The 27,693-nt window shown below is 35.1% G+C and overlaps 7 protein-coding genes and 1 long non-coding RNA gene across 8 annotated transcripts in view; all 8 read right to left on the bottom strand.

Moving 5' to 3' along the window:
• Window positions 1-1,082: 1,082 nt before the first annotated feature.
• Window positions 1,083-2,205, bottom strand: LOC129577764 (uncharacterized). Its single transcript, XM_055465281.1, has 2 exons — window positions 2,118-2,205; window positions 1,083-2,017 (listed from the first exon to the last, which is right to left on the bottom strand). The coding sequence occupies exons 1-2, from the start codon at window positions 2,203-2,205 to the stop codon at window positions 1,083-1,085; spliced, it is 1,023 nt and encodes a 340-aa protein (XP_055321256.1).
• Window positions 2,206-11,949: 9,744 nt separating this feature from the next.
• LOC129566851 (deoxyribonuclease-2-alpha) lies at window positions 11,950-15,454 on the bottom strand. Its single transcript, XM_055443140.1, has 8 exons — window positions 15,105-15,454; window positions 14,861-14,984; window positions 13,926-14,739; window positions 13,466-13,800; window positions 12,831-13,141; window positions 12,658-12,746; window positions 12,409-12,535; window positions 11,950-12,342 (listed from the first exon to the last, which is right to left on the bottom strand). The coding sequence occupies exons 3-8, from the start codon at window positions 14,051-14,053 to the stop codon at window positions 12,238-12,240; spliced, it is 1,095 nt and encodes a 364-aa protein (XP_055299115.1). The 5' UTR covers window positions 14,054-14,739; window positions 14,861-14,984; window positions 15,105-15,454; the 3' UTR covers window positions 11,950-12,237.
• A 1,290-nt stretch (window positions 15,455-16,744) lies between these two features.
• LOC129566855 (uncharacterized) lies at window positions 16,745-17,306 on the bottom strand. The gene is made up of 3 exons (XM_055443152.1): window positions 17,177-17,306; window positions 16,980-17,094; window positions 16,745-16,908 (listed from the first exon to the last, which is right to left on the bottom strand). Exons 1-3 carry the CDS (start codon window positions 17,262-17,264, stop codon window positions 16,794-16,796), a joined length of 318 nt encoding a protein of 105 aa, XP_055299127.1. The 5' UTR covers window positions 17,265-17,306; the 3' UTR covers window positions 16,745-16,793.
• A 737-nt stretch (window positions 17,307-18,043) lies between these two features.
• LOC129566864 (uncharacterized) lies at window positions 18,044-19,445 on the bottom strand. The gene is made up of 3 exons (XM_055443164.1): window positions 19,293-19,445; window positions 19,109-19,229; window positions 18,044-18,282 (listed from the first exon to the last, which is right to left on the bottom strand). Exons 1-3 carry the CDS (start codon window positions 19,381-19,383, stop codon window positions 18,189-18,191), a joined length of 306 nt encoding a protein of 101 aa, XP_055299139.1. The 5' UTR covers window positions 19,384-19,445; the 3' UTR covers window positions 18,044-18,188.
• Window positions 19,446-20,459: 1,014 nt separating this feature from the next.
• On the bottom strand, window positions 20,460-21,295 carry LOC129564688 (uncharacterized). The gene is made up of 3 exons (XM_055438855.1): window positions 21,153-21,295; window positions 20,984-21,098; window positions 20,460-20,919 (listed from the first exon to the last, which is right to left on the bottom strand). The coding sequence occupies exons 1-3, from the start codon at window positions 21,241-21,243 to the stop codon at window positions 20,817-20,819; spliced, it is 309 nt and encodes a 102-aa protein (XP_055294830.1). The 5' UTR covers window positions 21,244-21,295; the 3' UTR covers window positions 20,460-20,816.
• Window positions 21,296-21,604: 309 nt separating this feature from the next.
• Window positions 21,605-24,475, bottom strand: LOC129564690 (uncharacterized). Its single transcript, XR_008687540.1, has 6 exons — window positions 24,282-24,475; window positions 24,056-24,176; window positions 22,902-23,958; window positions 22,701-22,812; window positions 21,952-22,605; window positions 21,605-21,873 (listed from the first exon to the last, which is right to left on the bottom strand). It is a non-coding gene; the product is annotated as an uncharacterized LOC129564690 (long non-coding RNA).
• A 240-nt stretch (window positions 24,476-24,715) lies between these two features.
• Window positions 24,716-25,691, bottom strand: LOC129564687 (uncharacterized). Its single transcript, XM_055438854.1, has 3 exons — window positions 25,535-25,691; window positions 25,324-25,444; window positions 24,716-25,220 (listed from the first exon to the last, which is right to left on the bottom strand). The coding sequence occupies exons 1-3, from the start codon at window positions 25,620-25,622 to the stop codon at window positions 25,085-25,087; spliced, it is 345 nt and encodes a 114-aa protein (XP_055294829.1). The 5' UTR covers window positions 25,623-25,691; the 3' UTR covers window positions 24,716-25,084.
• A 526-nt stretch (window positions 25,692-26,217) lies between these two features.
• Window positions 26,218-27,693, bottom strand: part of LOC129564684 (apyrase-like) — a 4,593-nt gene continuing 3,117 nt past the window's right edge. The window contains exons 9-11 of the mRNA XM_055438850.1: window positions 26,908-27,654; window positions 26,590-26,710; window positions 26,218-26,489 (exon numbers count right to left, since the gene is read on the bottom strand). The gene's annotated coding sequence lies outside the window, so the exon portion shown is untranslated. The remainder of the gene's footprint in view (window positions 26,490-26,589; window positions 26,711-26,907; window positions 27,655-27,693) is intronic.

Here is a 27,693-nt window from a genome sequence, read left to right as displayed (position 1 = left end):
ATTTTAACTTCTTCTGGTGTTTTGGCGACACCGACTTTTTCAACTTTGTTTGTTTCGAAGGAAAACCAACCAATTTAACGGCTGAATTCGCTACCATTTTGCCATTTTCATTCGGATCACTATCGGTTTTAATGTGTTTGCTCTTTGCATTTTATATGAAATTAAGACGCATCCCAGATGCGATGAATTCGGCAGAGAAAACATCGCACAATCCATTAATCATTTCATTCAATTGGACGGAACAATGGTAAATCAAGTCAATATTGACAAAAAACAACTCATCCTGCTACCGGAGGTTGGTTGATTAACTATAGGCTTCAGCACAAATGTTAAATTCAAAGACAGATTCGGATCAAATTTTCGAGAATTCAATGACAGATTTGGACTCATTTGCATTCACTGTTTAGTTATTATTTTTAATCACCTTACACATTCGACCAATCATAGATGAAACTACGTCAAAATTGAACATTTCGTTCAAACAAAATATCGTGAAAACATTTACAATCTGCAATGTACTTGGTTATTGCGAGCTGGCATTGTATTTCGTGTTCATTGAAAGTGAGCTGTTCTACATATGGATAAAGAGTCTATAGTTAAACCACCGAACGTAAAAAGTTCAAAGCAAACCATCAAATTAAATATCATCCTGAAATTCGGCAATTTCACAAAATAAATGTTCAATGTCGTCTCTTGTGTGAGGTCCTTGCTCCCGGGAAATAAACCCACAACGCAATTCCAACGTCTGAGCAGTTATTAGCCGATACATAAAATACGCACACATATTGAGTATGATTAAGTATTGGTATGTGCAGTTGTATGTGCGGTTTCACACCAACGAAATCTGCAAAGACGCAACAACCAAAGAAGTATATATGCGTGTATCAGCGGCTATTGACAGCTGACTTACCGCGTCTCACAGCTAATATTCTGTAAAATGAATATTTAAATTTTTTTGAAACATTGATTTAGCTTATATTCATTCCGATATTTATTCGGAGTCTCAAAAAAGCAGTACAATTTATACCTATTCCATTTCGTTAATCAAAATTAATAATTTATTTCTGAATCAATTCTTGGATTCAAAATTTGCATTGTGAATCTTCAGGCCAATTCAAAAAAGTTGCATACAAATTGTTATTATCTTTATTCTTAAAGGTTAACACCGCCAATCTCGTCCATTTTTTCGTTGTGAAAACGTCAAAGTCCTTGTCGGATTTCATAATTTTGCATAATTCTTCATATTCGGTTTGTGCTGTGGCGAAATATTTATCCATGGCCACCGTATATTCGTCAAATTTTGGTTTATGCTGAGGAAAGTATGCCAAAAATTCGGTCAATTCGCCGTTGGTAATCATTTTGCAAATATCGCGGTCGTTGATGTTATTGGCAGAATTATGAGCAATGACATAGGTCGGTGATTTAACTTTAAAAACTGGTTCGGCAGTCGTTTGATTGTAGACCACAAAGCCTTCTTGCAAATTTCGTGGATTTTTTGCCCGTTCAACGCATTCTTTGATGTTTGTGAATTTGAAATGTTTCGGCCGTAGAAATGCAAGCTGTCTCATCGTATCCGCATCGATAAATTTACCAGCTAAATCGTTTCGTCGAATGCCCAAGAACCACAGTTCGTACTTATGCGGATTGTATTCGGTAACGATGCGATTGCGTTTGCCAGTCAATTCCAAAATGTACGTATGGCCGATATTCATGTCACAATTTCGGCAGAATTGTTGAAATTTGTGCTCAGCTTTCACATTGATGACGTCACCGGCATTTATGAGCGACAGTGCTTCAAAGACAGCTTGTTTGTATGTGGTTTTTGTATCGGTGACTGTACATTCAGCAAATGCAGTTCCGCGCGTTGAAACATGCCAAGCACCATTTAAATGATAAATCTTGATCAAACTGCCATCAATTTTTTCGATTGCATAACATTCATCATTATTGTGCAATGCTCCATCGCATTCGTTGTAATTGAAGAATCGGTCATATGCTCTTGAAATCACTTTGTAGTCTGTTGATAAAATCAAACCACGACATTCGTTTGCCAGTGGCAGTGCAAATTGCCACTAAAGACTTTTTCGATGAAGCCGTGTAGTTTAGCACGATTAAACTTTGCTCTGGATATTCTTTCACTCGTAACGAATATTCGGACTTTAGGAGATCCAACGAATTGGCTTTCAAAAAATTCACAACATTCATTTTCAATTGATTCACTAGGTAGTCGTTTGAACTTTCTTTTTACCAGCTTTTTGAATGACTTATATCAGTATTTGCGCAGCATTTGTTGTACACAACTTTATAGCGTCGTCTGAATAACGATAGACATGGAGAACAACTAAGCAACGATAATTCAATCAATGCGGTTCAGCGTCGCGTGTAGTGCTCTCTTGTTTTGCCGCATACAGCACTGTGTCGAACATTGCATTTGTGTGTTTTTACGCGTCTGTTTTAACTGAGAGGTAATCTTTAGCGCACACAATACAAAATGATCAATTAAACAATTGCTTGAGTATTCATACGCTGAAATGTGTGTTCGTCAACCAAAAGTATAGATTGTTTTTATTAATCTTTACGTAGAATAATGGACGTTTCCAAGGAAAAGATTCATTTGGACTCTGAATGAACTCATGAATTTTTGTTCCCAACTTCTCTGGAAATGATCGCGCGTCATCAGTGATGAACAAATTATTCGCATATTTGTACAGTTCATTTGGAGTGTGTTTGTATGCATCGGATTTGATAGCAGTTCACGCGCACAGAGACACACTGGACATAAATAAACCGTGTATCGAACAGTCTGAAAGGCAATACATGTGAACACGTTGCGATTTCGTAGCATTTGCAGACCGCTCGTTGTATTTGCGTTTGTTTTCATTCCATACGGACCGCTGGTTTGTTGCTGTATGCATGATGAGGAACGTTCGCGTTTACATTTCTTTTAGGTACGCATACGGGTTCGCGTTCGCACGATTGTGCATGCGATGATATATCATTCAACTTATATTGTCTTATCTCTAGCAGAGATTCTCTACTATCTCATTTTTGCAGGTCTTTTTTCAAAACAAGGTTTTTCGTACAGAATTGATTCCATTTGCTTGTTTTTTTCCTTATTTTATTTGAATTTGCGGTTGAATTCTCGTATTTGGTATGGATTTCATGAACTATTTGCAAACTCATTCCAGAAGAAGACTCATCCAAAGGACATTCCTTCGGGATGAAATTCCTCTGTCGCGTAACAGTCACACTAAATTCATTCACGTCACAAGAAACCTTGAGAAATGCAATGATGATATGACGTTTGTCATAGGCATACATTTCATTTACAATTTGAACTTCTAAATCACAGCCACTGGTGTACTAACGTTCCTATAGGAGATTCATATTTACAAAAGGCTAAACAATTAAATGCCGGTACATTTTTGTTTGACGAAAACTTCTTTTTTACCATCTTAAGAGTCGAAAGGCAAAGAAAACATTTGAGTAGACAAAACGTCGGCGAAAAATCACATTTGATGCTGAAAACCCTTATCTTTCATCTTTCACTCTTTCTCTCGAATGAAGTCATTAGAAAGGGATCAGTGTAAAGACTGAAAATGTGATCGACTTCCGGAGTCATTTCCGATTTGTTAAGGGATCAGTTGAAAATCTTCTTTTATCATTTTTTTCTCTACTCTAAAGAAAATTTGGGTATCGGTTCGAATTTGGCGATGTCTTTGATTATTAATAGTGTAATCACCGGTGGAATTCGCCCGAAGAAAGAGCAAAAAAGAAAGAAAAATGTGTAAAAAATGGAATAGCGGTGCCTCAATGGATTGTAGAATCGCGAAACTATGTTACAAATTGCTCGTGTCGGCATAAAAACAAACCCGATTCAGACTGGTCTATCGGGACTTGCAGCTCACACACCCTACAAAGAAATAAAACGGAGAAAAAATATCCGAATGGAAAGTAAATCCCAGGTCTGAATGAATGGTGAACATCGTTTGGGAGGAAATTGTGCGAAATCAGTTGTGTGCGAAGGTGATAATAAAAAAAGGCTAAAATGAGAAGAAAATGGAATAGCTAAAGACAAATCTGCACAATCAATGCTATCCAGATGAATGAACATTGAACACACACGGCGCACACACACACGAAGCGAAAAACGATGGATTTTCCCGTCGACAAACAAACAGCACTTAAATTGTGCTCACAATATCAACGGGCGATGTGACTTTAATGCAGTCGTTTCGCCGTTTCGCCGACATAAATGAAGATCGAGCATTATTTTAATGCTTTGTTCTAGAAAATGTTGTTGTTTTTGTCATTGCTACTGTTGTACGCCATCTTCTTATTTTCGTACAGAGTAATTTAGTGCTTACAATGGCTTTTCGGTGACTGTCGCATTTTTCGTGTTCGAAAAGCGTTCATTGAACATGTGAAAACACAACTTGCCGACGAAGAAATTTCAAAGTGAAAATATTTACTTTTTCGAAACGAAAAAAAACGGAGTCTAAGTCTAGAGTCGGCAAAGTTGAAAAATTGTGCGATGAAACTTGCTCGGTGACTTTGACTGATACGTTCTAATAAATTGTGTTCAAGAGGGAGGTTTTGTCGACGAATTCTATGTACTTTACGTATTTTCTTTTAATATCTTCGACGTAATGTCGTATTTATTTCGAGTTGTTGATTTCGAATGCATATTACTAGAGAGCAAGTGGGAAAGTAACATCATTCGTAACGATTTTGATTGTAAAGAGTTTATGGGTAAACAACATTTGCGTCGTTTCAATTTTCCTAGGTAAAATGCGACTTTGAGCAGTGTAGCGAAACGATCGAATATTCAATTAGCGAAAACTTTTTGATGTACAACGAAGCGAACATCACAATTATTTGTTCCAAAATAGCGTTCGTTTTATGTGATCGACCGAATGCAACCAAAAAAGGGTTGTGAATTAGTAACAATCGAATTTACAGCTTTTGATACCGCAATTCAAATAGCCTCAATTGAATGTGCCTGATTTTCGTCCATTTTTTTTTTCAATTTCATTTGGAAAATATACAAACGAATAGGCAATATTCAATTATTCTGCTAGAATTGGTATACAAAAACTGATTTGCAACGTTGCATTTCAATGAATGCACCACCATGTTTATGCGTCGAACGAACAAAATAATGGCAGATATGCTAACAGTTGCAAAGTACATATTTAAACAGATAATTCCAATGCAAAGGTAAAGAGAGAGAGAGAGAGAGAGAGAGAGAGAGAGAGAGAGAGAGAGCGAGAAAAAAAGTGTGTATGTTTCAGTTATAATGCATTCAGCAGTGAATATCCAACATTACGTTCAGATCCGAGATAATAGAAATATTGAGCATTGAATAATGGATCAGGTTGTATTCAAATGTTGATTCATTCCACGTACCCAGTGGCCAAAGGCGAAGCGTTGAAAATTGCGTTGCCGACTGCGCATAAAATATGCTTATTATTTTCCAAAATGCAGTTCAATAATCATGTTGATTATGTAGATGCGGTGCAGCAAGGGTAAGTGGCAAATAGGCTCGAGTAACAAATTCTATTTTAATTTTCACCGCGATGTGGACAACTCGTGCAATCGTATGCAAATTTTCAAACGAAAAATATTATTTCCATATGCGCCGCTTTCACCATATATATCGATTGTCAATATGTGAGAGTGCAGTTCGCGACATGCCACAGCGACACGGTTCATAAATTCATTTTGTGTGTTGAAACGGTTGAAATATGCATAAATGGGCTTAAATCTGAAAATCATGTTATTTTTATTTATTCATTCATTTTTGTTGTCTCCTGTATGTGTGTATGTGTGCATGCGTTATTTGCAAGTGCATTATTTGAGTTACTAATAAATGAATCAAAATTCATAACATGTTTTATTTCATTTTACACTCGATGGAATAGAATGATAACCGCCATCAACCGGTAACATACACGAGACTGGTTTTTCCGATTGCAGTTAAACTACCGCTTCTATACCGATCCATACCGACATTCTGTACACATTCAAGTCGATCAATTGCAGTGACACAATCGTATATAATGCGGGGAAAATTGATTCCATTCTTCTGGTACGATTTGAATTTCCGTCGTGATTTTTTTCTCAACTTCCGAAATGATTTCCACACAAGTGTGTGTGTGTATGGCACACTCCAAAGTGTTGATGACTGATACGGCAATACCTGCCTCTGGTCGGCGTGTGAAAGAGGGGTGAAAATAGAAATTGACGCACGTCGTGTACACACAATCGGCATCTCCAGATGAGAAAAACGAATCGCTTAGTGTAATTTTAATGTCACAGCCGAAAATCGCTTGCGAATCAACCCTTCAAGTGTTTTTCTAGCCCACATTTGATGCCATTCATTTTATTTATTCGGTCGCAGTTCGGATTGTATTTCATATGTGATTTAAAAGGTAAAACGGTTGTTGAATGACTAGTGTGTGCTTAGTTGGAAATTGCCCGTTCGGAATTTGGACGAAAAGCCATGCATCGCGCCGTAGAATTGGTGTTTTTAATTGAAACTTATCTCGATTCGCATGGATGGAGCCGAAATGCTCGACGCTATGACGGCACTCTCTCTCTCGTTCTCTCTGAAGTTGACATCGATAAATTTGAACGCATTTTTTGCTGGTCCAATGATTTAATGGCCAAACTGGACGAATGTATATCTATTTTTAGGCCGGCAACAACCGAACTAGAATTCAACCCATTTTCCTGTTTCTTTCTTTCTGCCGTCGTCGATGTCGCTGCTGTCTGCAAAACGGCATACCGAAAATAATCTATTTGAACTGCTGTCGCTCAGATAATCATCATTTCCACTTCTTTAATTTTACATCGGTTAAATGTTGTGTGCGCCGTTTATTTTATTTTATGGTTTTTATTTGCAGCCGACGTTGATTTGAAGTTTTCATTTTAATGTCTATTGTTTTGCCAGCACACAATCTCAAGCACTTTGTCAAGCGCGTTCGATCGACACGTGTACGTAGGCAGCGCTGTTTTTTGTCTGTCGTTGTCGTTGCTACGACGTTAATTCCACCAAAAAGGTCTTTTTGAATGAACCAACAAGTAAAATAACTTTTGAAACTTATTTAAACAGTCTTACCAGAGATTTGGTTGTTTGTTTGCTGTTTTTTTCGTCATTGTGCCAATGTTTAAAGGATTTTTGACGTAGTATTTTTCTTTTTTTCATTTGATTATCATTATTGTATTTTTCATTTGATGCGTACACGCTGGTGACAACATGGTTTCGTTCATTTAATTTTGTCGCCGTTTTTCTCGTTTTTTGTTCGTTCGCTTTCTGGAATTCAATTGTCTGTTTAATGTTTGGCTCAAGTTAGGCCACGCTCAGATGTTATCGCAGATTCAGCATTCGCTATAGGCACATTGCGACCGAAACAAGTCAGCGAACACGTTCGATTTGGTGAGAATGTGTTCGATCGCTACCAGAAAAGTGTGTCCCATTGAGATATTAATTCGCTTTAATGAGGTCAAAAGTTTTTCAATTTTCTGATGAGTGCCGCAGATATGATGTTCATTGAAAGTTTCCAATGGAAACCGACAACGAATCATGTTAAATTATCACCAGAGAAAATGCGTCGTTGTAAACATTGAAATAAATTTCAAGCGTCTTTTGAATGGTTCCATTTCGAATCTCGAACAACAGATTAGAAGTTTCGTTCTGTCGAAAGATTTTTGCTTTGTTCGTCTATGGGAAATATTTCTAAGAAAAATATGACATGATTGCCCAGCAAATTTTTCTTACGAAATAGAGAAAGATAGAGCGTGTGCTCTGTGCTCCGTTTTCCAAACTCAAGATGAGCATGACGACGACGACGACGAAAAGCCACATCATCAGTTCCATTAACCACAATTCGTTCAAACCAAAGCTTAGCACCATCGATCGCATTCGTAGCGTGTCGAGCAAAAATTCACCGTGGCAGAATATAATTTAAGAGCCCCCGGTTTCTATTGTAATGCCGGAAAGTAGAAGAAAAAGGAACGTGATTTGTTGCCGTATCGAATGTGTTTCAACAACGGGTAGTAACTTGTGATGCGACAATGTAAAATCCGTTATATATACACACATATTTCGCTATTGTGGTGTAGCGAACGCGCATGCAAAAATGTTTATATTACGATACGCGTTCGACACATTTCGTAAAATGCCCTTTGTCGACAAAAGCCATGTCGCTCGCTTCAACTATTCAACGTACGAACACACAAAATATCATTTTAATACCGTCTTTTATTGTAATAACGTTATTTAATGGCATGTGCATCGTACGACATTTTCCTTCTTAGTGGTTTAAATATTCAAAAGGGTAGACGTCACAATGAGTGGTTTCGATATGACTTTAAATGCTTCACAACGCGACGATCTCCAAGACATTAACGATGCTGCACTTTTCTATATTATTACACATTTATAGGTATATATACATATATATATATATGAATTTCAACGAATTTTGCATAAAATTAAGTACCCGTTCCCGTTCCCGTTCTCCCTATTTTCGGTAGCAAAGATATGCACAAATTTATCTCCAGAGTGTCTTTGGAACTTCACACTTCAACAATAGAATGTACATTGTACACTAGGGTGTTTTTGGTATTAAATAAACAGAAAATGGTAGTTTTAGTTTGATAGAGCAGAGAATTTAGAATCGATTTCATATATTTTTGTTCGGAATCAGTCCAAGATGCCACTACCCACAAGCAAAACAAATGTTCGTCGAATTTTGAGGTTATATCACTATTGGCTAAAACTAATGTGATATTTTCCACTTTTTTCGATTCAATCTCACTGCCAGAGATGAATTCTCAATGCAAACATTTATTTTGACGTAATTTTCATTGGAATAAGTGGCCAAATAGTCGAAAATTTACACAAATTGTATTGCCTCTTTGACCGGTTCTTCAATCATAGAAAAAACACCGACAAACTCATTTTTTAACAGAAATTCATTCAATGGATTTGAACTAGACGATAAATTATCTAAATCCACTAAAATATCCATTCGAAAAAAAAACCAGGAAGGCCAAATTGCAGCAAAACCAAAACGTAAACAAAAACGAGCTGTCATCATGAAATCTGGGCTTCTTTGAAATTTTAAAGGGCTACCAATGCACTTGTGCGAATGGATCACAGTCAATTCGCACACAGTGATTCGCGCAGATGTATTTTGGTCTTGTCAAACATCAAACTAAGCCCGAATTTCATAATGACAGCTCGTTTTTGTTTACGTTTTGGTTTTGCTGCAATTTGGCCTTCCTGTTTTTTTTTCGAATGGATATTTTAGTGGATTTAGATAATTCATCGTCTAGTTCAAATCCATTGAATGAATTTCTGTGAAAAAATGAGTTTGTCGGTGTTTTTTCTATGATTGAAGAACCGGTCAAAGAGGCAATACAATTTGTGTGAATTTTCGACTATTTGGCCACTTATTCCAATGAAAATTACGTCAAAATAAATGTTTGCATTGAGAATTCATCTCTGGCAGTGAGATTGAATCGAAAAAAGTGGAAAATATCACATTAGTTTTAGCCAATAGTGATATAACCTCAAAATTCGACGAACATTTGTTTTGCTTGTGGGTAGTGGCATCTTGGACTGATTCCGAACAAAAATATATGAAATCGATTCTAAATTCTCTGCTCTATCAAACTAAAACTACCATTTTCTGTTTATTTAATACCAAAAACACCCTATTGTACACGCTCTCAAACCCCTTTCTTGTGCGGTACTTCTGCGGTGTATGAGTTGAAGTTCAATGCAAACCGAAGATATATTTCGAAAATGAAACAGAAAAATGTATCTACCAATCAAATGGCAAAAACCATATTTTTGTTTTCCTCGTTCGCATTGTTTTCGTAATCATTATTTTTCCGAAAAAATATGAAAATTATTTAAATTGGATTACCAAAAAAAAGGACGCGAAGAGAATGAAATTTCACCAATTTTCGTCATTTCGATATTGTTATGCAAATGTTTGCGAATGGGAATATGCTAAAATGTGTATGACGATGTGGCCACTCATATACGCCGATGACGGCGACGATGATGACGACCACCGATGGTAAAATCAATCGGACGAAATAAAAATGATGAATACAAACAATGGTTGGTTGGAAAACGAGATGCGAGCAAATGAAACGTATGAACAAAACACATACACAGACACACGCCAAAGCACAATTACGAAAAATGGCGAGTCTTTAATTATTCATAAAAACAATTAATACAAGTATGTTCGCTCGATTGCATTGCTCTCTCTCTCTCTCTCTGAGTGTTGCGGACACATACGCGGTTATGCTTTTTTTCCCATCGCTTTTCGTATTTTTGCTGTTCTGTTGGTTTTTCGTTATCAATTTATTATGAATTCATTATGTTTGCGGTGATAATTTTTTCCCTCGTTTGCTCTCAATGCGTTGCGTCCAGTTTGATACAGTATTTGATGTTCAGTTATATTTTTTTGCCTCTCCTACACCGTAGTTTTTTTTCTCTCGTGCCGTGTTCCATTCGGATCGGAATTGCATTTATTACACTTGTTTGTTTCACATGTTCGAATGGTCATTTGTAAATGTTGTTCATTTGCTATGTAAACAATGATGCACGCCAAATTATACAATTTATAGAGTGACCACACACGCGCACACACACAATTGTCAATTCATACTGGCGGCGGCGGCGGCGGCCGTGGACAATGGTCATTGGATTCATTCGCTTTTCAATCGTTTTCATACGCAAGCATTCTTCTGCATTATTCATTGAAATTCGCATCATTTGAAACAGAGAGACGCAAAAAAAATTGAAATTCAATTCACGTGAAAATCAGAGAAAAGATACGCGAAAAAAAGTCAATGGTGATGGTCAATGAAAAGCAGAAAATGTCTGGCATTTTGTTATGAATCACTAACTCACCATTTTCTGGTGTAGTAAATGTGGACAAAAAAATCAGTGCTATAGAAAAACGTTACACTGATTAAAAAATCATTTGATTTTAGCCCAAAGGTGAAAAAATCCATCGAAAAAAAAAAATCATTTTAATTGAGTGACGATTTAAAACTCATAACTGATCATTAATTGTGTGTATGTTTTTATGGGTGGAAACCAGTTGCGATGAATTAGTTCTTTTTTCTCATAGCTACCAGCATTCTGTTCCGACTGATTCAACTGTTGACAGTTGAGCTGTTCCACACGAACCCTCGATAATTAAGTTGCCATTTATATTGAAAATACATAATTTTACCATGCAAACTGCATATTTGTGCACTTTTTTTCTCTCCGGTTTTGTGAACATAGGCAAAAAAGAAATTAAGCTAAAGCGTGAGGAACGATTTAATTACGTTTTTTTCTCTGTTTCGATTATTGAGTTTCACTATAATGAAAAATATCGATTTTTTTTTTCGATCATTGTGCCTCACAGAAATAAATCGCTTATGGCATTCATTATTGATTTACTCGAGAAGGAACTCAGAAAAAAAAGAGTGCTGCACATTTTCATCTGTTAATTAAAACACTGTACCGAATGTGTATCCAATTAAACAATGCCAACGTGTGTGTGCATCGCAACTGTGGGCAATTATGCATCACAATGTTGTTACAAATCAAACAGATGGAAAATGATGTGAATCAATCACGATAATATCCCTTTGAATTGCGATATTCCGGTACAGGCAGCTCCGCGAATGGATTACGTTTCAATCGGAAATTATCTTTTAATCGGTCCACTTTTGTTTCATTCTGCAAATTACAGTCTCTCTGTAACTCAATACCGTGCAATACCAATCTGGGCGAATTTAATTTAACATCGAAAACAGGTGGGTATTGATTACTACATTTTATTTCATCGTTACTTTTTTTCGCATCGCCTTTTTAATTTTAATTAGTTTTTCACAAGAATCCACTCGATAAATTGGAAAAGTGTACTGTGTTTCAAAAGCCATTTTATTTGTTTGAATTGAGAATGATACAATTTTAGTGGAAATCCAATGCAATTCATTTGATTCTGTTCAATTTGTACAAGTCTTTTCGGCTCGGATTTCTCATCAAGTGGAGAGAAAAGTTGTAAAATATTTGATGTGTAATGAAATGCAGAAACAATGGACTGCCTTTTAATATTGAAAACATGACATTTCATTGTTTGAACATTGATTGTGCTTTCTGCATTTCCATGGTGAGATGCCATATGGAAAGTTGATGATGTTTTACAATTTTTAAGTTGGACAAGGTTCGAAATCTGCTATAAGTGCCCGATAGCTCAGTGAAATCGATTTTGAATTATGACAAACACTCCCTCCACCGCGTCTCGTTTGCATCGCCTATATCAATATCGAAAGAAAATCTATGAATCACACAGTACATTTGTGTTATTTATTCATTCATACCGCACGATTGATATCTCCAACGCATACCCAATCCGATTTATCATCGCTCACTCCCCATTTTGAATGGTCATCCGTTGTCGGGAAGAAAATGCTTTGATTAAATTTCACTTTCGACACATTCCATACACTGAAAATCGGAGGATTTTTTTTTTTTCAATAGTTAAAAGTTTTTAGATTCATTTGAATAAAAATCAAGGATAAAAAAGGAAAGTTGAGAAGACTTTCTTGTAAAGAATGGTTTGCATTTACCGTGTTGCTTTTGTGCAATTCGATGGGAAATTGCCAGAGCCTTTGCGCCATGTTTCCACATATAGGTTAGTATTCAAGCTGGGTGCGATCTGGGATCAAGCGAAAATTCACATTATCTTGTTTCATAGAGCAAAAAGTCGATTGAGAAATAGTTGCGTGGATGGATAATTTACCCAATCTTCATAGAGTTCCTTGGAGAATTTCGATGATTTGGCAAATGCTTTAAAGACCTCCCCGTTCAGTGTGGTTAAGTCAACCTCATTCCAATAGGGACCGTTAATTATGCGTTTTCCTTCGATCAAACGTTGAATATTTGGGAAAGCTTCAACTAAACTTTGCGGCAATTTAGATTCGTAGACTTGAGGTTCGTTGTAAATAAGTTGCTTGCCAACAACATCGATTTGATTCGCATTCAGCGATAAGCAGAGAAAAGATTGTCCATAAATTAGTCCAGTCGACGGATAGTGGTAATCGCTTGCATCAGCTGAAAATGGTAAAATAACTGATAATTATTTTTTTTTCCTCAAATCTAATCGGCTAAATCAGCTCTATTTACAATATTTATTTTATTTTATCAATCATAAAGAATTGAATAAAAACAGCCAGTCTTTGGCGGTGTATTATTATTATTATTATTATTATTATTATTATATTAACAAAATCAATTGAAATAATTAAATTAGCATAATACGCTATTCATGGTTATTATTATTATTTCAATTTAAAGAATAAATCGTAAAAAAGACCAAAAAAATTCATCAAAGATTTCTTAAACACGAAAACAAAACAGTGTGAAAAAAATACTCACACGTAATATTTGGATATAGTGGTACTGAGTGAACTAGCCAGAATCCACTTCGTTTATCGGCAACGACAACACCTTTCAAATGTCCATTCTTCGAGTTTCCCTTTGCGTTTGGTGGTTCATCGTTGTAGGCAATCAACACACGATCTTCTTTCACTTGATCAGCACTGAAATAGGCCTGCGCTAGCGTTTGTCCGGCCATACTTTTTTCGTTTTCCAAAGAGAATTCGGATAACGTCCATTGTGAACTAACCGAATTTGGTGTTATGAAGAAGTACAAACATCCTTTTTTCTGAATAGACGCATCGAATCGGCCTGGCAATTTGTACAAGTAAAACCTTTGAATCGAAACGAAATATCAATTGAGATAAAGACAAAATGTGTTAAACGAGAGGGATGAAATGATGAAAATGAATTCAATTTCGAAGATATATTCGAGAAAATGTTTCTTTTTAGTAATTACCAGTCAACATTCTGTCCTTTTTCATCTTTGCAAGTGATGTCGTAGTCGTTTACATTGCACAAAGCATTGGCAATAAACAAAGCGTAAACTAAAAATAACTTTATCACTGAAATACGTCTAACCCACATATTTCGCTCGCAAATGTAGACGCAAAACACACGATTAATGAAAACACACAACAGCTTCACTTCAACTGGGCAAAATGACTGAGAGAGAGAGAGTAATTTTATTTCGATCGATTACAAACAAAGGCACAGCGTAAAACTAGATTATTAGAATGATCGAGGTACCTCGTATGACTAAATTTCTGAAGTGATGCATCTCAGTTGAATCATTGTCACATACGCTAGCCGTATCGTATTGTTTACAGAGATAATGGTTGCCGCTAGGCGAACGCTAGTGACTATGATTGTGGACGCATGGTGAATGAAACGTCCGTATACGAACGATGCTTAGTCGGAATTCATTCAGTCAACTCTCTGTGATGATGATGTTGATTGTGTACTCAGTACACTGTACTGTCATATGTAATTCCTTTTTGTTGATTTAATTTTGCATCGGACGCACATTCTATCAGACGATGTGCTCAAGGCGAAGGTTTTTATTTCTTATCACTTAAATGGCATACTGAGTCAAATGAAATCGTTCACAACTTAATCGCTAAAAAACTGTGGTTAACTTTGTCCATCTTCAGCTCTTCTCTTTCTCTTTCTCAGTGTCATCTATCTTGATTAGCTTCACACAACAGTCTGGAAATCGCTTTGTTAAGTCTTGGACATTTTTGTAGCCTGTAGGTACTTCCACTATACCGCAGCTAATCAGTGTGAAATAGAAAACGTGTTAATTTGTGTGAAGTGAATACACTATATAAGCACAATTTCTCTGAATATAGATAGATTGAGGACAAACTTCTTCAATCAACATGAAGATCTTACTCTTCTTTAATCAAGATGAAGTCTTCACGGCACCACATTTGCTTGCACGATGTATGCAACAATGGATAATATTTGCCAATGTTATACGTTTTGTTTTTGCCATCCCAACATTGATTGGGAAAATCTGCGGAAGAAACACACAATTGTTGAATAATTAACAAAAACAAATTTTTTCTGAAAGATTTCACAAATATTTTTTTAATTATTTCAATCACTTTTCATCAGGAAAAAATAAAATAATTACCTGGATTGGGTGGTACAGGCTTCATATTTGCGCGAACAGCGCAAATAAAAGCAAGAAGAAGAAGCACACACTTGGCCATTTTGATTTTTTTCTTGAATTCTCGAGGAGTTTTTCACTAATTACTTCGTCGACGACGACTAAACTGTAACTGTGCAAACGGAGATTTCAATTCAATATTCTATGCTGTCTTTATATATGTCAGCAATTCCTTTTCTTCTTCTTTTAATTACAACTTTTTAGCACACATTTGACGCAATAATAGATAACATAACCATTTTTTGAGATTGTTTTTTGCCTTGTGTGTCTCAAATCACACATTTACAGCTACTCAGTCACGATCGCCACTCTTTCCTCTTATTCCGATTTCAAAGAATATATATATATATATATTCGTGATAACACACTCATGGAATTTTCAGCCAGACGGATTGTGTGTATTTTTTGCGATACCACAGTATATGGGTAATGTTAAATATTGATTGTTCATTTGCGTACATCGTGGCACTTCACAAGCATTTTATAAATGTTGATAAGTCTGTGTTCCGACGATATTTCATCCGAAGTTATTTCATTGGTGTTTGTGCGAGCAACGCGGTAGCCACAGCATCGCGGGGGATTTTTGTTGCCAAGAAAATGCATTTCAACAGTTTAGTGTTTTTGTTTCTTGTTTCTCCTTGAGTTCGATTACTACTCTCACTAATTGAGCAGATTACGGCAGAGTTCATTTGTCGGACAATTTTCAGTGAAACACACGTTTGAAAAAGGCAAAATCGTCAGCAATATCGGACGCTGTTTCCTTTTTTGTGAGTGACGACATTTGCACTTTCTATCCATGCAAAGAATATCAGTGAATTTTATTGCATTATCGGCTTTGGAAGGTGAAAAACGGCGTTGATGCACGATATCACACCATCTAGCGAACATTACTTCAACCTTGGAATATACATTTTCTCTACTTGAAGTGGAGTAAATCTGGGTGCTGTGATAAAATTCACACGAAAATACGAATACCAAAACAAAAAACAAAAAAGTGAATGTTATTGAAATAATTGCACATGATTTATTTACGCTTTTAGTTTGGTTTGATTAGACTCGTCCATTTGTTTGTTGATTGCAATCTGATTGAATCTAGTTTAATGCGGTTGCCATTGCAATCGGGTTGACGCCCATCAAAGACATTGATAACGATTTGTTCGTCTCATTCTCCCTACGTTCAATTATGGCGTGAATAGATTTTGTGTTGTAATTGACGACTCACAAATGAAGTCAACCGAGAATTACGTATCTGCAGACTATAGCGTGTGTGCAAAAAATGTAGTATAACAAACTCATCGAACAGTATTATGATCAGCTGAGTTTTTATGGGTTGAGCTTTTGTGTCGTCTATCAATTACTAATTAAGGTATTATTGAAAGACGGAATATGGGCAGTATTGATATTTTCATAACGAGAAATTTTTATGAGTATTCATGAATACTTCTTCTGTTTTTATCAAAAGCATTTTTGAATTCGGAATACATTAAGCATTTACAGCGAAAAAAATACTCATCGTTTAGTTTGCATAAAACTCTCCCCAACTATTCCTAACTTTAATTGCATAATTATTCACTTATAAATCAAATAAAAACCGACACAATTTACAATAATTTCGAAACATATGAGGGTGTCGCCCGAATAGGCTCATTAGGTTTACTTCTGTTCACTCTTCTTCTTCTTCACAGTTAGTTTGGAACAGCATTCTGGATACTTTCTGCTTAAATCTTGTACAATTTCGTATCCATCGGGCGCTGCTTCCGAGCCACAACTGCAAAACGTATACGGATTTGAATAAATGATTGAAAAAACAGAAGAAAATGAACGTGGGAGTTTACTTACGTTCTAAAAAGAAGGCTCAAATCCTCCTGGCATATTATGCTTTCACATTTATTTCCTGGGTAATGGACACCAACATCGTAAGTTTTCTCACCGTCATAGCATTTCGATGGGAATCCTGAGAAAGACACTCATTTCAAATTTGTTTGATTTATAATATGTTCAATGAATTTTCATTGAATTTGGTATTGATTACCTACTTGAATTCGGGAGAGCGATTGCAAGACTTGCTGAGGCCATGTAAACGGCACAAGATAGCATAATCAGTTGTTGAAATAGTTTCGACATTTGAACTCACTTACAAGAAAAACTGTTACTCTCGATTCTAAAATTATTGGCAAGGAAAAGAATTTCTTCTGAATTTTTCGACTATTTATATACTAATGAAAAGAGTGTTCAACATTTATATGACAACGTAGAGTGGGACTAAAATCTTGAATGACGAGAATATATCGAATGAAAGTTAGCATAAATAACGGGTTACACTAGACAAAGCCATTCACATATCGATCATTTTTTGCGCATAATTCTAATTTTAAGACGTAAATAAATAAAATTGGCATGATTTTTTTCCTATCTCAATTATTCAAAAACATCCGTTATCGTGGCCTCTATTTAGGTCTGTTTGGAATTTTCAAGAATTCAATCAAAAATACTGATACAATAAATGTACCGTTGCGCATTTTGAATAATAAAATCTATACGTTTTTTTTGACACATTTGCAATGTATGAATAACTAAGAAGTCGGATTGTTGGTCAAGAGTGGAAGAATGAGGTTTGTTTGTTTGAAAACAAATTCGTTAAATTTCGTCTCAAAAGAAGAGAAAGATTGGATCAAACAACGCCATCTATGGTAAAAAATCTGAAATTTTCTATTCACTCAAAATTATATGAGTATAATATGAGCCTATTGTGAATAGTTAGAATGGTTTGAAGTGATCAAAGTGACATTGAAAATTGAAAATTGAAAACAGAAAAACAAAAAAATGCCCAGTATCTTCTTCCTGATATTGAGCTGGAAATGTTGCCTTATACATTAAGTAAAATAATTTGACATGTTCAAAAATTCTGAATTCAACAAATTGCTTTATTAATGATTCTTGCTCTGCAGCTAAAATGTATTTTATAAATCAGTCAAATGGTAATTCTCAGCTGATCAAGTAAGTATAATTTAGCTGCACTTGTTCTGAATTCATAACTACACGCTCTTATTAGTTCGGAACGAAATTACCGCAGCATTCTGGGTATGGTTTTGTCGTGTCGATTTCATTGCGAAAACCTTCTGTTGCAATGACGGCTCCGCACCTAATAGAAACAATAATATTGTGAGCACTTTTTGAAACCAACTTTTTAACCCTTTGACGACCAATGGGACACATATGTCCCATTTTGTTTTTCATCTGTAATTTCTACGTTTCTCAACCAATTTTAGTGAAATTGGTTTCTTTTGAAAGAGAAATTATGTACCTATCAGAAAGTTCCAAAATATTGGATATTCGTTGTAAAGACACTTGGATAGAACACTCCAAAGTCAAAAAATCTTAAATTTTTTTTTCAACTTTCGCCAAATGCTATATAATTTTAACGGTGGAACTTTTAAAGCTGAAAATTTGGAATAATGTGCGAAATGTCCATTACTTTCCAAAAATCATCGACTTTATTTAGAAAAAACGTTTTTTCCACTTTTTATTGCGTTTGGCGCGATGGGACATATGTGTCGCATTGGTCGGTAAGGGTAAATAAATACCCCGTATTTCCCTGTATTTTGGCCATTATTCGCGAATTTTCAAACACAAAAATTTACTAAAATATCATTAAATTCGTGGTTAACAACAAAGCATAATTCAAACCATTTTCGGTTCCAAACGATTCTAAAAATTTAAAAAACGAAAAAGATTTTACGCGTAGTTCTTATGGGAGACATATTTTTTTCCATACAAAGGTAGTTACCGTTACCGACCGATGGAACACATATGTCCCATTATTTTTTTCATATTTCCAGTTAAAAAAATTAATTTTTGATAATATTTTTATTATGATTTTTGGGGTCGCTGAGCACGAATCTGCAATCAGAATTGCAAAATTCTCATCCGTTCAATCTTGGTCGTCAAAGGGTTAAAGGGTCACTTACGTCTGTTTTACAAGTGATAAATCGCTTCCACACAACATTTGAAAACACTCTCCTTTAGGAACGGTTGTACCGATTGGATAGGCCTTTCCTTCACTTTCAACGTAACATTGGTTTGGATAATCTAAAAAAGGTGTTTTCTTAGCAATTCGTTTAAAAAAACTATTGAATCAAATGCAAGAAATACCTTTGTGTTTTGTATTTCCATATCTGTATACAGCAGCCGAACTTAAATAAGCTACGGCAAAGAGCACAAATAAAAACAAGCACTTTGACATTTTTTTGTTTTAGAATTCAAATGGTTAGAATATACAACAGTACTGATTTGAGCACAACTTTGCATGGCATTTTATAGCAATAATTCGACTTGAAAGATGTCGAAAGAATATTCCAAACTTTGATAACAAAATAAAGCTTTTACTCTGAGAAAAGAGAGGTATGGTTATGTTATACTTTTTGTTTTGACACTTATTTCACAACAAGAACTTGAATACTTTATGGTGATTTTCGGTACTAAATATATTTTTGCCGCTAGAGCACCACAAAGTTTTTTTTGACTTAGTAGTGAAAAAAAAGTTGAAAATATTTTTGGTACCAGAAATCACCACAAAGTTTTCAAGTTCTTGTTGTGAAATAAGTGTCGAAACAAAAAGTATAACATAACCATAAATCTCTTTTCTCAGAGTAGTTACGAGCAAAAAATCTAACAAAGGTTATCATGATACTAGCCAAAATTTCAACAGTTTATGTTTGTTCTATAATATTCGCCAATACAAGCATAAAGGATGTGATTAAATTAAGTTCTCGCTTCAATGCCATTCGCCATGGTCATTTTTGGCGATAGTGTTATTTTCAATCATAAAACAAACAAATGCGCCGTGTGTTTTCATCATCATATTCATCAGAAAATATAGACTTATACATTAAAGTAAATAATTTGACACGTTAAAAATTCGAAATTCAACAAATTTCTCTATTAGTGATCGTTCTGCTGCTGCTAAAACATATTTTTTATAAATCAGTCAAATGGTATTAGCACTACATGGAATGTAGAATACATGGAATATAGGCTATTGCATTTGTTTTTTTTTCCCAAGAAATTTTTAAGACTCTTCAGGCCATTTTTTTGGACCGAAAATTAATTCTTTTTTCTATCCAAAGTTCTAATTTGAAATAAAGCAATTACGCCTAATTACAAAAATATAATAATATCATGTTCATGTAATTCATATTTGAGATAACTCAAAAAAAAAAATTTCATATTATTTTAATTTTCAATGTGAAATAATGTACAATCCACGTTCACATTATCATTCCCAAAACCAAGATAATATAATAATTAATAAAACCATAATTTATTTAATTAATATATATTAATATTTATTTATGTATCCATATGATTAATAACTAAATTTTTTAATGTTTCTCTTACATATTTAATTTTTTCAAAGTACGGCAATTTAGAGAAAGATTTGTCTAATGAACTTTTTGTCCAGGTCGAACATTATTGATTTTGATTAAAATAATTTTCATAAAATACAGAAATGTATACTTCGATTGAAACTACATTCCATGTAGTGCTTGAATGAATAATTTGATGGAAAAATCAAATTAACGTTAAAAAAAAACCATTTTAAACAACGCAAAAAGAACGCAGAGAGGAGCGAAGCGACGATCTGCGGTCTTGTTTTAAACTGTTTCGAATTCACGATTACAAGCTCTTATTTGGCACGAAATTAACGCAGCATTCTGGGTATGGTTTTGTCGTGTCGAATTCATTGTGAAAGCCTGCTGGTGGTCCGACGGCTCCGCATCTGATTTCCAGAAACAATAATATCGTTAACACTAAAAAAAACTTTTCAAAGTCGAAACACTTACGTCTGTTTTACAGCTGAAAAATCGCTGCTGCACGTAATTTTAAAACACTCTCCTTTAGGAGTGCTCGTACCGATTGGATAGGCTTTTCCTTCAATGTAACATTGGTTTGGATAATCTGGAAAAAAAAATTCATCACTGAATCAATCATTGAATCAAATGCAAAAAATACCTTTGTTTGCTGTATTTTCATAGTTAAATACAGCAGCCGAGCTTAAGTAAGCTACGGCAAAGAGCACGAATAAAAACAAACATTTGACCATTTTTTCGTTCTAGAATTTAACTGGTTAGAATATGGAACAGTACTAATTTGAGCATAACTTTGCATTGCATTTTATAACAATATTTCGGGGTGAAAGATGTCGAAAGTATATTTCAAGGTTATCATAGTACATTACCAACAAATATGATTTCTGATGTCATGGTTATGCAAAATTTTCGGTTTTCAGCCGCTTTTATTGCTAGAGTTTGTTTTTTTTTATGTTCACTGATACAAGGATGCGATTAAATAAAGTTCTCTCTTTGATACCGTTCGCTGGTCAATTTTGGCAGTTGGACTTTTTTCAATCAACTTTATCATTGTAAGAAAGATTAGCTGTTTATTGGTATATAAAACAAGTTACATAACACAAAATTAGCATATATATTTATTCGATCTTGAGTGTTAATCAGTTCAAATTTGTCATAATGTCAATATGTATTGGTTCTTCGCAATGGACGAAGCTTGATGCGAACTAGAAAGAAAGTGATTTTTGGTTGTGACTTAATTTCATTCCATTCAGTAGTCAATTTTAACTGGTGGGCAATGTATCGTTCCGCAGCAGTCTGGATAGTTTTTCGAGTCATCTGGTTTAATTCTTGAGCATCCTGGCTGTGGTAATCGGGTTGAGCAACTGATAAAATACAATTTACATGAATATTCGCATTTTTGCTGCACTTTTTTTTTTTAAATAAAAATAAAAATCACTCACACTCTCTTCGAAAATTTCAAATTCACTCCGCATCGAATGAGTTCACAGTTGGTTTTGTCGGTGATTTCTTCACCAAGGCGAAATTCCTTGTTCAGTGATTGTGACCAACATTTGCCCGGATGATCGGGATGAACACCAGATTCACCTGCGATCCACACAACTCGATCGGCACATTCCAATGACGAAATCAGTGTCATAAACACCAAACAAAACAATGCGAAACCAAACTTCATCTTCTGCGTACCTATTTCTGCGGCGACAAGTTTAATACTGACATTCTGACGGCACGGCTATTTGTGCTTTATGCTCTCAGACTTTATTTACACATCCAATCGAGATGAAGTTGTGTTCAAGTGGCGTAAAATGTTTGCACATTTTAGTGCTGTAGGTCGAATGATGCATGCGATAAGCTCAGTCTATCAGTGTACAAGGTTCAAAATGATCGTTTCATTTCCCTAAGATACACTCATGGGCGTGTAATAATGAAATTCAAATAGAAAAAAAAATTGTTTGCATAAATGTTGAAAACGTTCTGTTTATTCAATTATATTCTCTTTGTCTTCTTTTTTCACTAAGTTAATGCAACAATCTGGATACTTTTTCAAAAAATCGGGAACGTTTTCATAGCCTTCAGGTGGTGAGACTGATCCGCATCTGTGAAAAAAAATTCGGAAAATGGTTCATCGAAACACATATCAATGGAATGATCAAAGAAATTCATCATAACTTTAAAAAAAAATCCAACTTACGATTCAATGTAAAAATCGCCGTTTTCGAAACATACTAGCTTTGTGCACGTTTCTGAATAGTAGGTGCCATTGTTATAGGCTTTTTCACCATCCCAGCACTGTCCAGGATGATCTTCAGGAATAATCATTCATTTTAATTATAATTGAACATTTTCAATAAAAAAATCTAATCCAAAGTTATATAAAATGTATAAAAATTACCTTTATGTGGCAAGCCATAAGCGACAGCAGCCGAAGCCATGTAAATGGCACAAAGCAAAACGAATAATTGTAGAATAAACTTTGCCATTTTAATTAAATTGACTTACTCCCTCGTTGGTAGTCACTAAAGTAATGACTTGACGCTTTGTTCCTAACCGCTCTGTTATATATAGCTGCTATGGAAATGATGTAGTTAAATTTTCGTTAGTAACAAAATAATAATAACAACATTTTTGGGATGTTTATCATTTCATATCAGCAAAACGCTGTAGCACAGTTGAATTTATGACATTTTCACCCGTTCTGATTACGTTGTGAGCACACTCCATTCACTCGCGCCAATCTATTATGCGTTGGAGCAAATTGATAACGACTGTTTATTTAATGAAATTCCAAGTGAACGTCGAAAAAACACTGAAAACAACGAAAAATGTTTAATATTCAATGTACATTCGCACACTTTATGCAGATTGAGAATATTGACAGAATATGGTTAGTTGCCAATTAGCGTATATTCATCGACGACGAGAGGGGCCTGCATCATGTCAATTTGGTGGCCAATAAAAAGCGAAACGCGCTTTTAAATGTCGTGAAATCCGACATCTGCTCTGCATAACACCTAGTAACTGACATTGATATTGGATTTTCCCTTTTGGTGACGTCTAAGTCTTTTTTCCTTCAATCAAATCGTATCACTCCCTCCATCTCATTCTCTATTTACAAATAAAACTAGTTGAAACATACCGATGAATAACTTTTTATTGCATATTTTTTTCTATTTTTTTGTGATATTTTTAGAGGTTTTTATTCGGAATTCGCGGTTTCTTTTTCTGTGGCATCCTTCGCTGGAGCTGGTGTGGATTCAGCTTTATGAAGTTTCAAATCAACTGATCGATCTCTGGTGCGGAATTTATTGATTTTCACTTCACTTGCATTAATGGGTTCGACCCGTTTGGCTTTCTTCTCGACCTTGACTAGCTTAGCGCAACAGTCTGGATACGCTTTAGATAAGTCTTGTTCGATTGTATAGCCTTCACCACCGGAATGTGTACCACATCTGAATAAATCATCATCAAAAACATTTCATCATCACATTTTTGTCAAACATTTCAAATGTCACTGAGTGGTTTGTTGGAGCAAATTGTATTTCTTACGATGTGTATTTGATACGGAAATCAGGATAGCAATGAATGCGTTCGCATGAATTCTTCGGTAAATGTGATCCAACCGAATAAGCGGTCTGTGAGGCTTCATCCCAGCATTTATTTGGATGATCTATTTGGTTGGTGGAATCAATAACAAATCATTGAATCACTTCAGATGAATGTTCCAATAAGAAAATGTTTATCACTAATTATTCACTGAATTAATGAAATTCACCTGGGTTTTTTTGTGGTGTGGTCACTTTCACAGCACTAGTCTCACCATTCACATAGCAAATCACACTCAAAACGAGCAAAATTGAAACAACGAAAGATTTCGACATTTTTCAAACCAACGAAGCGAAATAAAAACTCAAGTTGTTATCGTCATAAAATCCTTAAGAATACTGGCCAATGCCTCAACTCAATGTGGCGTATTTATACCGCCAAAATGTCAATTCGATTGTGAAAATAAAAACCGATCACGTTTAAAGATAAAAAAAACAATCAATACCAATGAAGAGAAGAAGAAGAGAGACAGAAAACACTTCGAATTCAAGTTGATCGCATATGATTGAGGTTTCGTAAAATTTGTGATAAAATTTACCGGTCGCGATTCAGGTTCACGATCAGAGTAGCATACGAAAGCCAAAAAAAAAACAACAATCTTGAGACGTGAAGTTACGGAATATTTAAATCGGTTTAATTCATGTGACTACGGTGATTGGGTAATAACCGCAATTTTTGCTTAAATTTATTCTCTTCACAACATTCTTGAGCCACAGACTTTCAAAGAAAAAAGAAATTTACATTTGATTCGTTAGTTTATTAAAAAAAACACACATTTGATTGAATCGATCAAAACACGATGATAAAGCATGCGATTAAATATGATCTTGGGATTTAACACAATACTTGGCCAGACGATGCTTGGCCGCCGTAATAACAATTAATTTTCTTTATTACTATGATTGGTGTTCGTCAGTGAAACCAGTTCGCCAAGCAATTGTTTTAATTTTAAAACTGAAATGGTTCACCGCTTTATGCGGTGGATGGTGCAGGTTCAGCTTCCTCATTCTTGATTTCATCTTTGACTAGTTTGATGCAACAGTCTGGGTACTTCTTGCTATAATCCCGTTCGTTGTGATAGCCTAGCGGAGGCAACACTGCACCGCAACTGCAACATAAAATGTGTAAAAATTGCGTTTAATTCTTTTGATTCGGATTCAAAACAACAATTTACTATGAAAATCAATATTTATTCTTTAAAAAAAACAAACCTCCTAATTTCCATAGAGAAATCACCGCCACAATGCACTTCCATGCACTCATTTTTTGGATAATTCAATCCAATGTCAAATTCCATTTTTAAATGGTCGTCCCAGCATTTTCCTGGGTGATCTGAGTGAAGAAAGAACAAGTGCGTATTCAACGGTTATTTACGTACAAAAGGTCATGAACGCAACAAATAATAATTATCATTTAATTTACCTGCATGTTTCGTCGGCAGAGAGATTGAAACAGCTGCATTTATAGCACAAATCACGCTAAGTAACACAATTACTGCTAATGAGCGCATCGCTGTTGTGTATTGGATTGTTCAATGCTTTGGGAAAAACTGAACTTCTAATCGGATGTAACGCTTATATTTATAATGCACAATCTGATATTCCATCGTATGCGGTTTCGACTGCAATTATTTTTTTCGATTCTGGTTTTTCTCTTTCTCTCTCTCTCTCTCTCTTTCTCTCTCTTGTTCCATTGAATTTGCGTCTTATTTCGTGCTGTTGAATATTAAGGCTAGTTGTGACGTTACAATTTATTTTCAAATCAAGTCTGGGTCTTTTCTCTGAATTCGAGCAGTTCATGATTCAAATCAGCGTGTCGATCAATGAATGAATCGTTAATGCTGTGAGCATTTTGTTTTGGTCCGATCAGAAAAATATGAATTGCGATTCAATTTCGATGGACATTCAGAGCTAACTAATTTGCATAATCTGAATCATTTAGCAAATAAAAGGGGATTCGCTTCATAATTATGAAGTCAACAGTAGCCGTTTTTAGTGTAAAAGTGTTGTCATCTGGGTGACAGATTGTTTGAGTTGTTAATTGGCACGGAGACAAGCAGCATTTTATCGACGACGACAGACAAACCGGTTTTTTTTGCTTTCATACAAAGAAAATATTTCGTATAAATTCATCGCTTGCAGTCTGATTTAATTCATGAATAATAAGAACAGAAACTTTGGCTAACAACAGTTTATTTCAATAAATAAATAGACAATAAAAAGAAATCTCAACACTTTTTGTTCTTGACATGCAACAAAAATTGTGTTTTCGACACATTTTCCTAATCTAATTAGGGCAACAATCTGGGAATTGCTTCGACACACGAAACGGTGCAAACCGATAGTCTGAACCAGATAATACACTTGTCTTATCACATCTACCGAAAAAAAGAAAAAAAAAACGAGTTTTAACAAACTAATTTCACTTGCGTTTAAATCAAAACATGATTGAGAAACAAAATGAAAGAATGTACTCACGTGAATGTGAGCATGGAGTAGTCAGAGCCACAAATTACACGTTTACACTCTCCTCTCGGATAACTCACGCCAACCGAATAGACTGAATTCGTCTTAGCATCCCAACATTGCCGCGGATGATCTAGATTAATACGATTGATGTTGAAAAAATTGAATATTTTAAGAAAAAAACAAGTTTTTCGAGAGGAATTTGCACTGATTATCGATTTTTGCCTCAACTTTGGTCGAAAATTCGACACCTCATCATTTTTTCAACATTTATTTTGTCATTCCCACATTCCCCATTCAATCTTTTTATTTCCACTTTTCTTCACTTACCCGGATGCACTGAACGAAACGACATTCCAACGGCACCGAACGCAACTGAACACATGCACAGAAATAAAACAATTGTAACGAGTTTTGTGGACATTTCAATCGTTTTTTTTTTCTTTGAAAAATATTTGGTCTTTTTTCACGTTTTTCTCTGGTGAATTTTTTTTCCCAGTATCCAATTTCTCACAATAAAGTTGGCTTAAGCCTCAAAATATCGAGAAAAGATTCAAAAGGCGGTATAACAAAAACTGATCTAAAAAAATGTGCGTTAAATGTTTGACGGTCGTAGTCAAAATTGGAATAGTTTGTGATCGTTAACGATGATCATTGTAAAACTTATCTATTAAATAGCGGTGAAAAAAGCCCCTCCAAAACATGAATTAGTTGAACATTTTTATTTAAATGCTAAATTTGACTCTAAAGTTACATTTTACATTGTCCAATTGGTTTCACATTCATAATTATGAAACAACAATCAAGGACTTTTACTTCGTCTTCATCTACAATGATTTGTCATAGCTGAAATGCAACGTTAACCTTTTGCATTTTATCTCTTTGAATATTATTATATGAACGCGTGAGAATAAAAGACTGACGCTACCAGGTTTTTCGCAAAAGCAGGATAAAAATCAGTTGCACGCAAAAGAGACATTTCAAAAGGTTGCACGCAAGAGAGAAGTATATTGTTGTTGTAATCACGGCTTTAAAATTCAAAATGCGACAAAATAAAATGTTCCGTTTACGTGTAACCTTTTGAAATGTCTCTTTTGCGTGCAACTGATTTTTATC

The sequence above is a fragment of the Sitodiplosis mosellana genome, unplaced genomic scaffold, assembly GCF_009176505.1.
Source record: "Sitodiplosis mosellana isolate CC-2019 unplaced genomic scaffold, AAFC_SMos_1.0 Smas_scaffold_1, whole genome shotgun sequence".
Taxonomy (NCBI): Eukaryota; Metazoa; Arthropoda; class Insecta; order Diptera; family Cecidomyiidae; genus Sitodiplosis; species Sitodiplosis mosellana.
The sequence above is the reverse complement of the archived record's forward strand: the minus strand, read 5'-3'. Positions and strand labels throughout refer to the sequence as shown.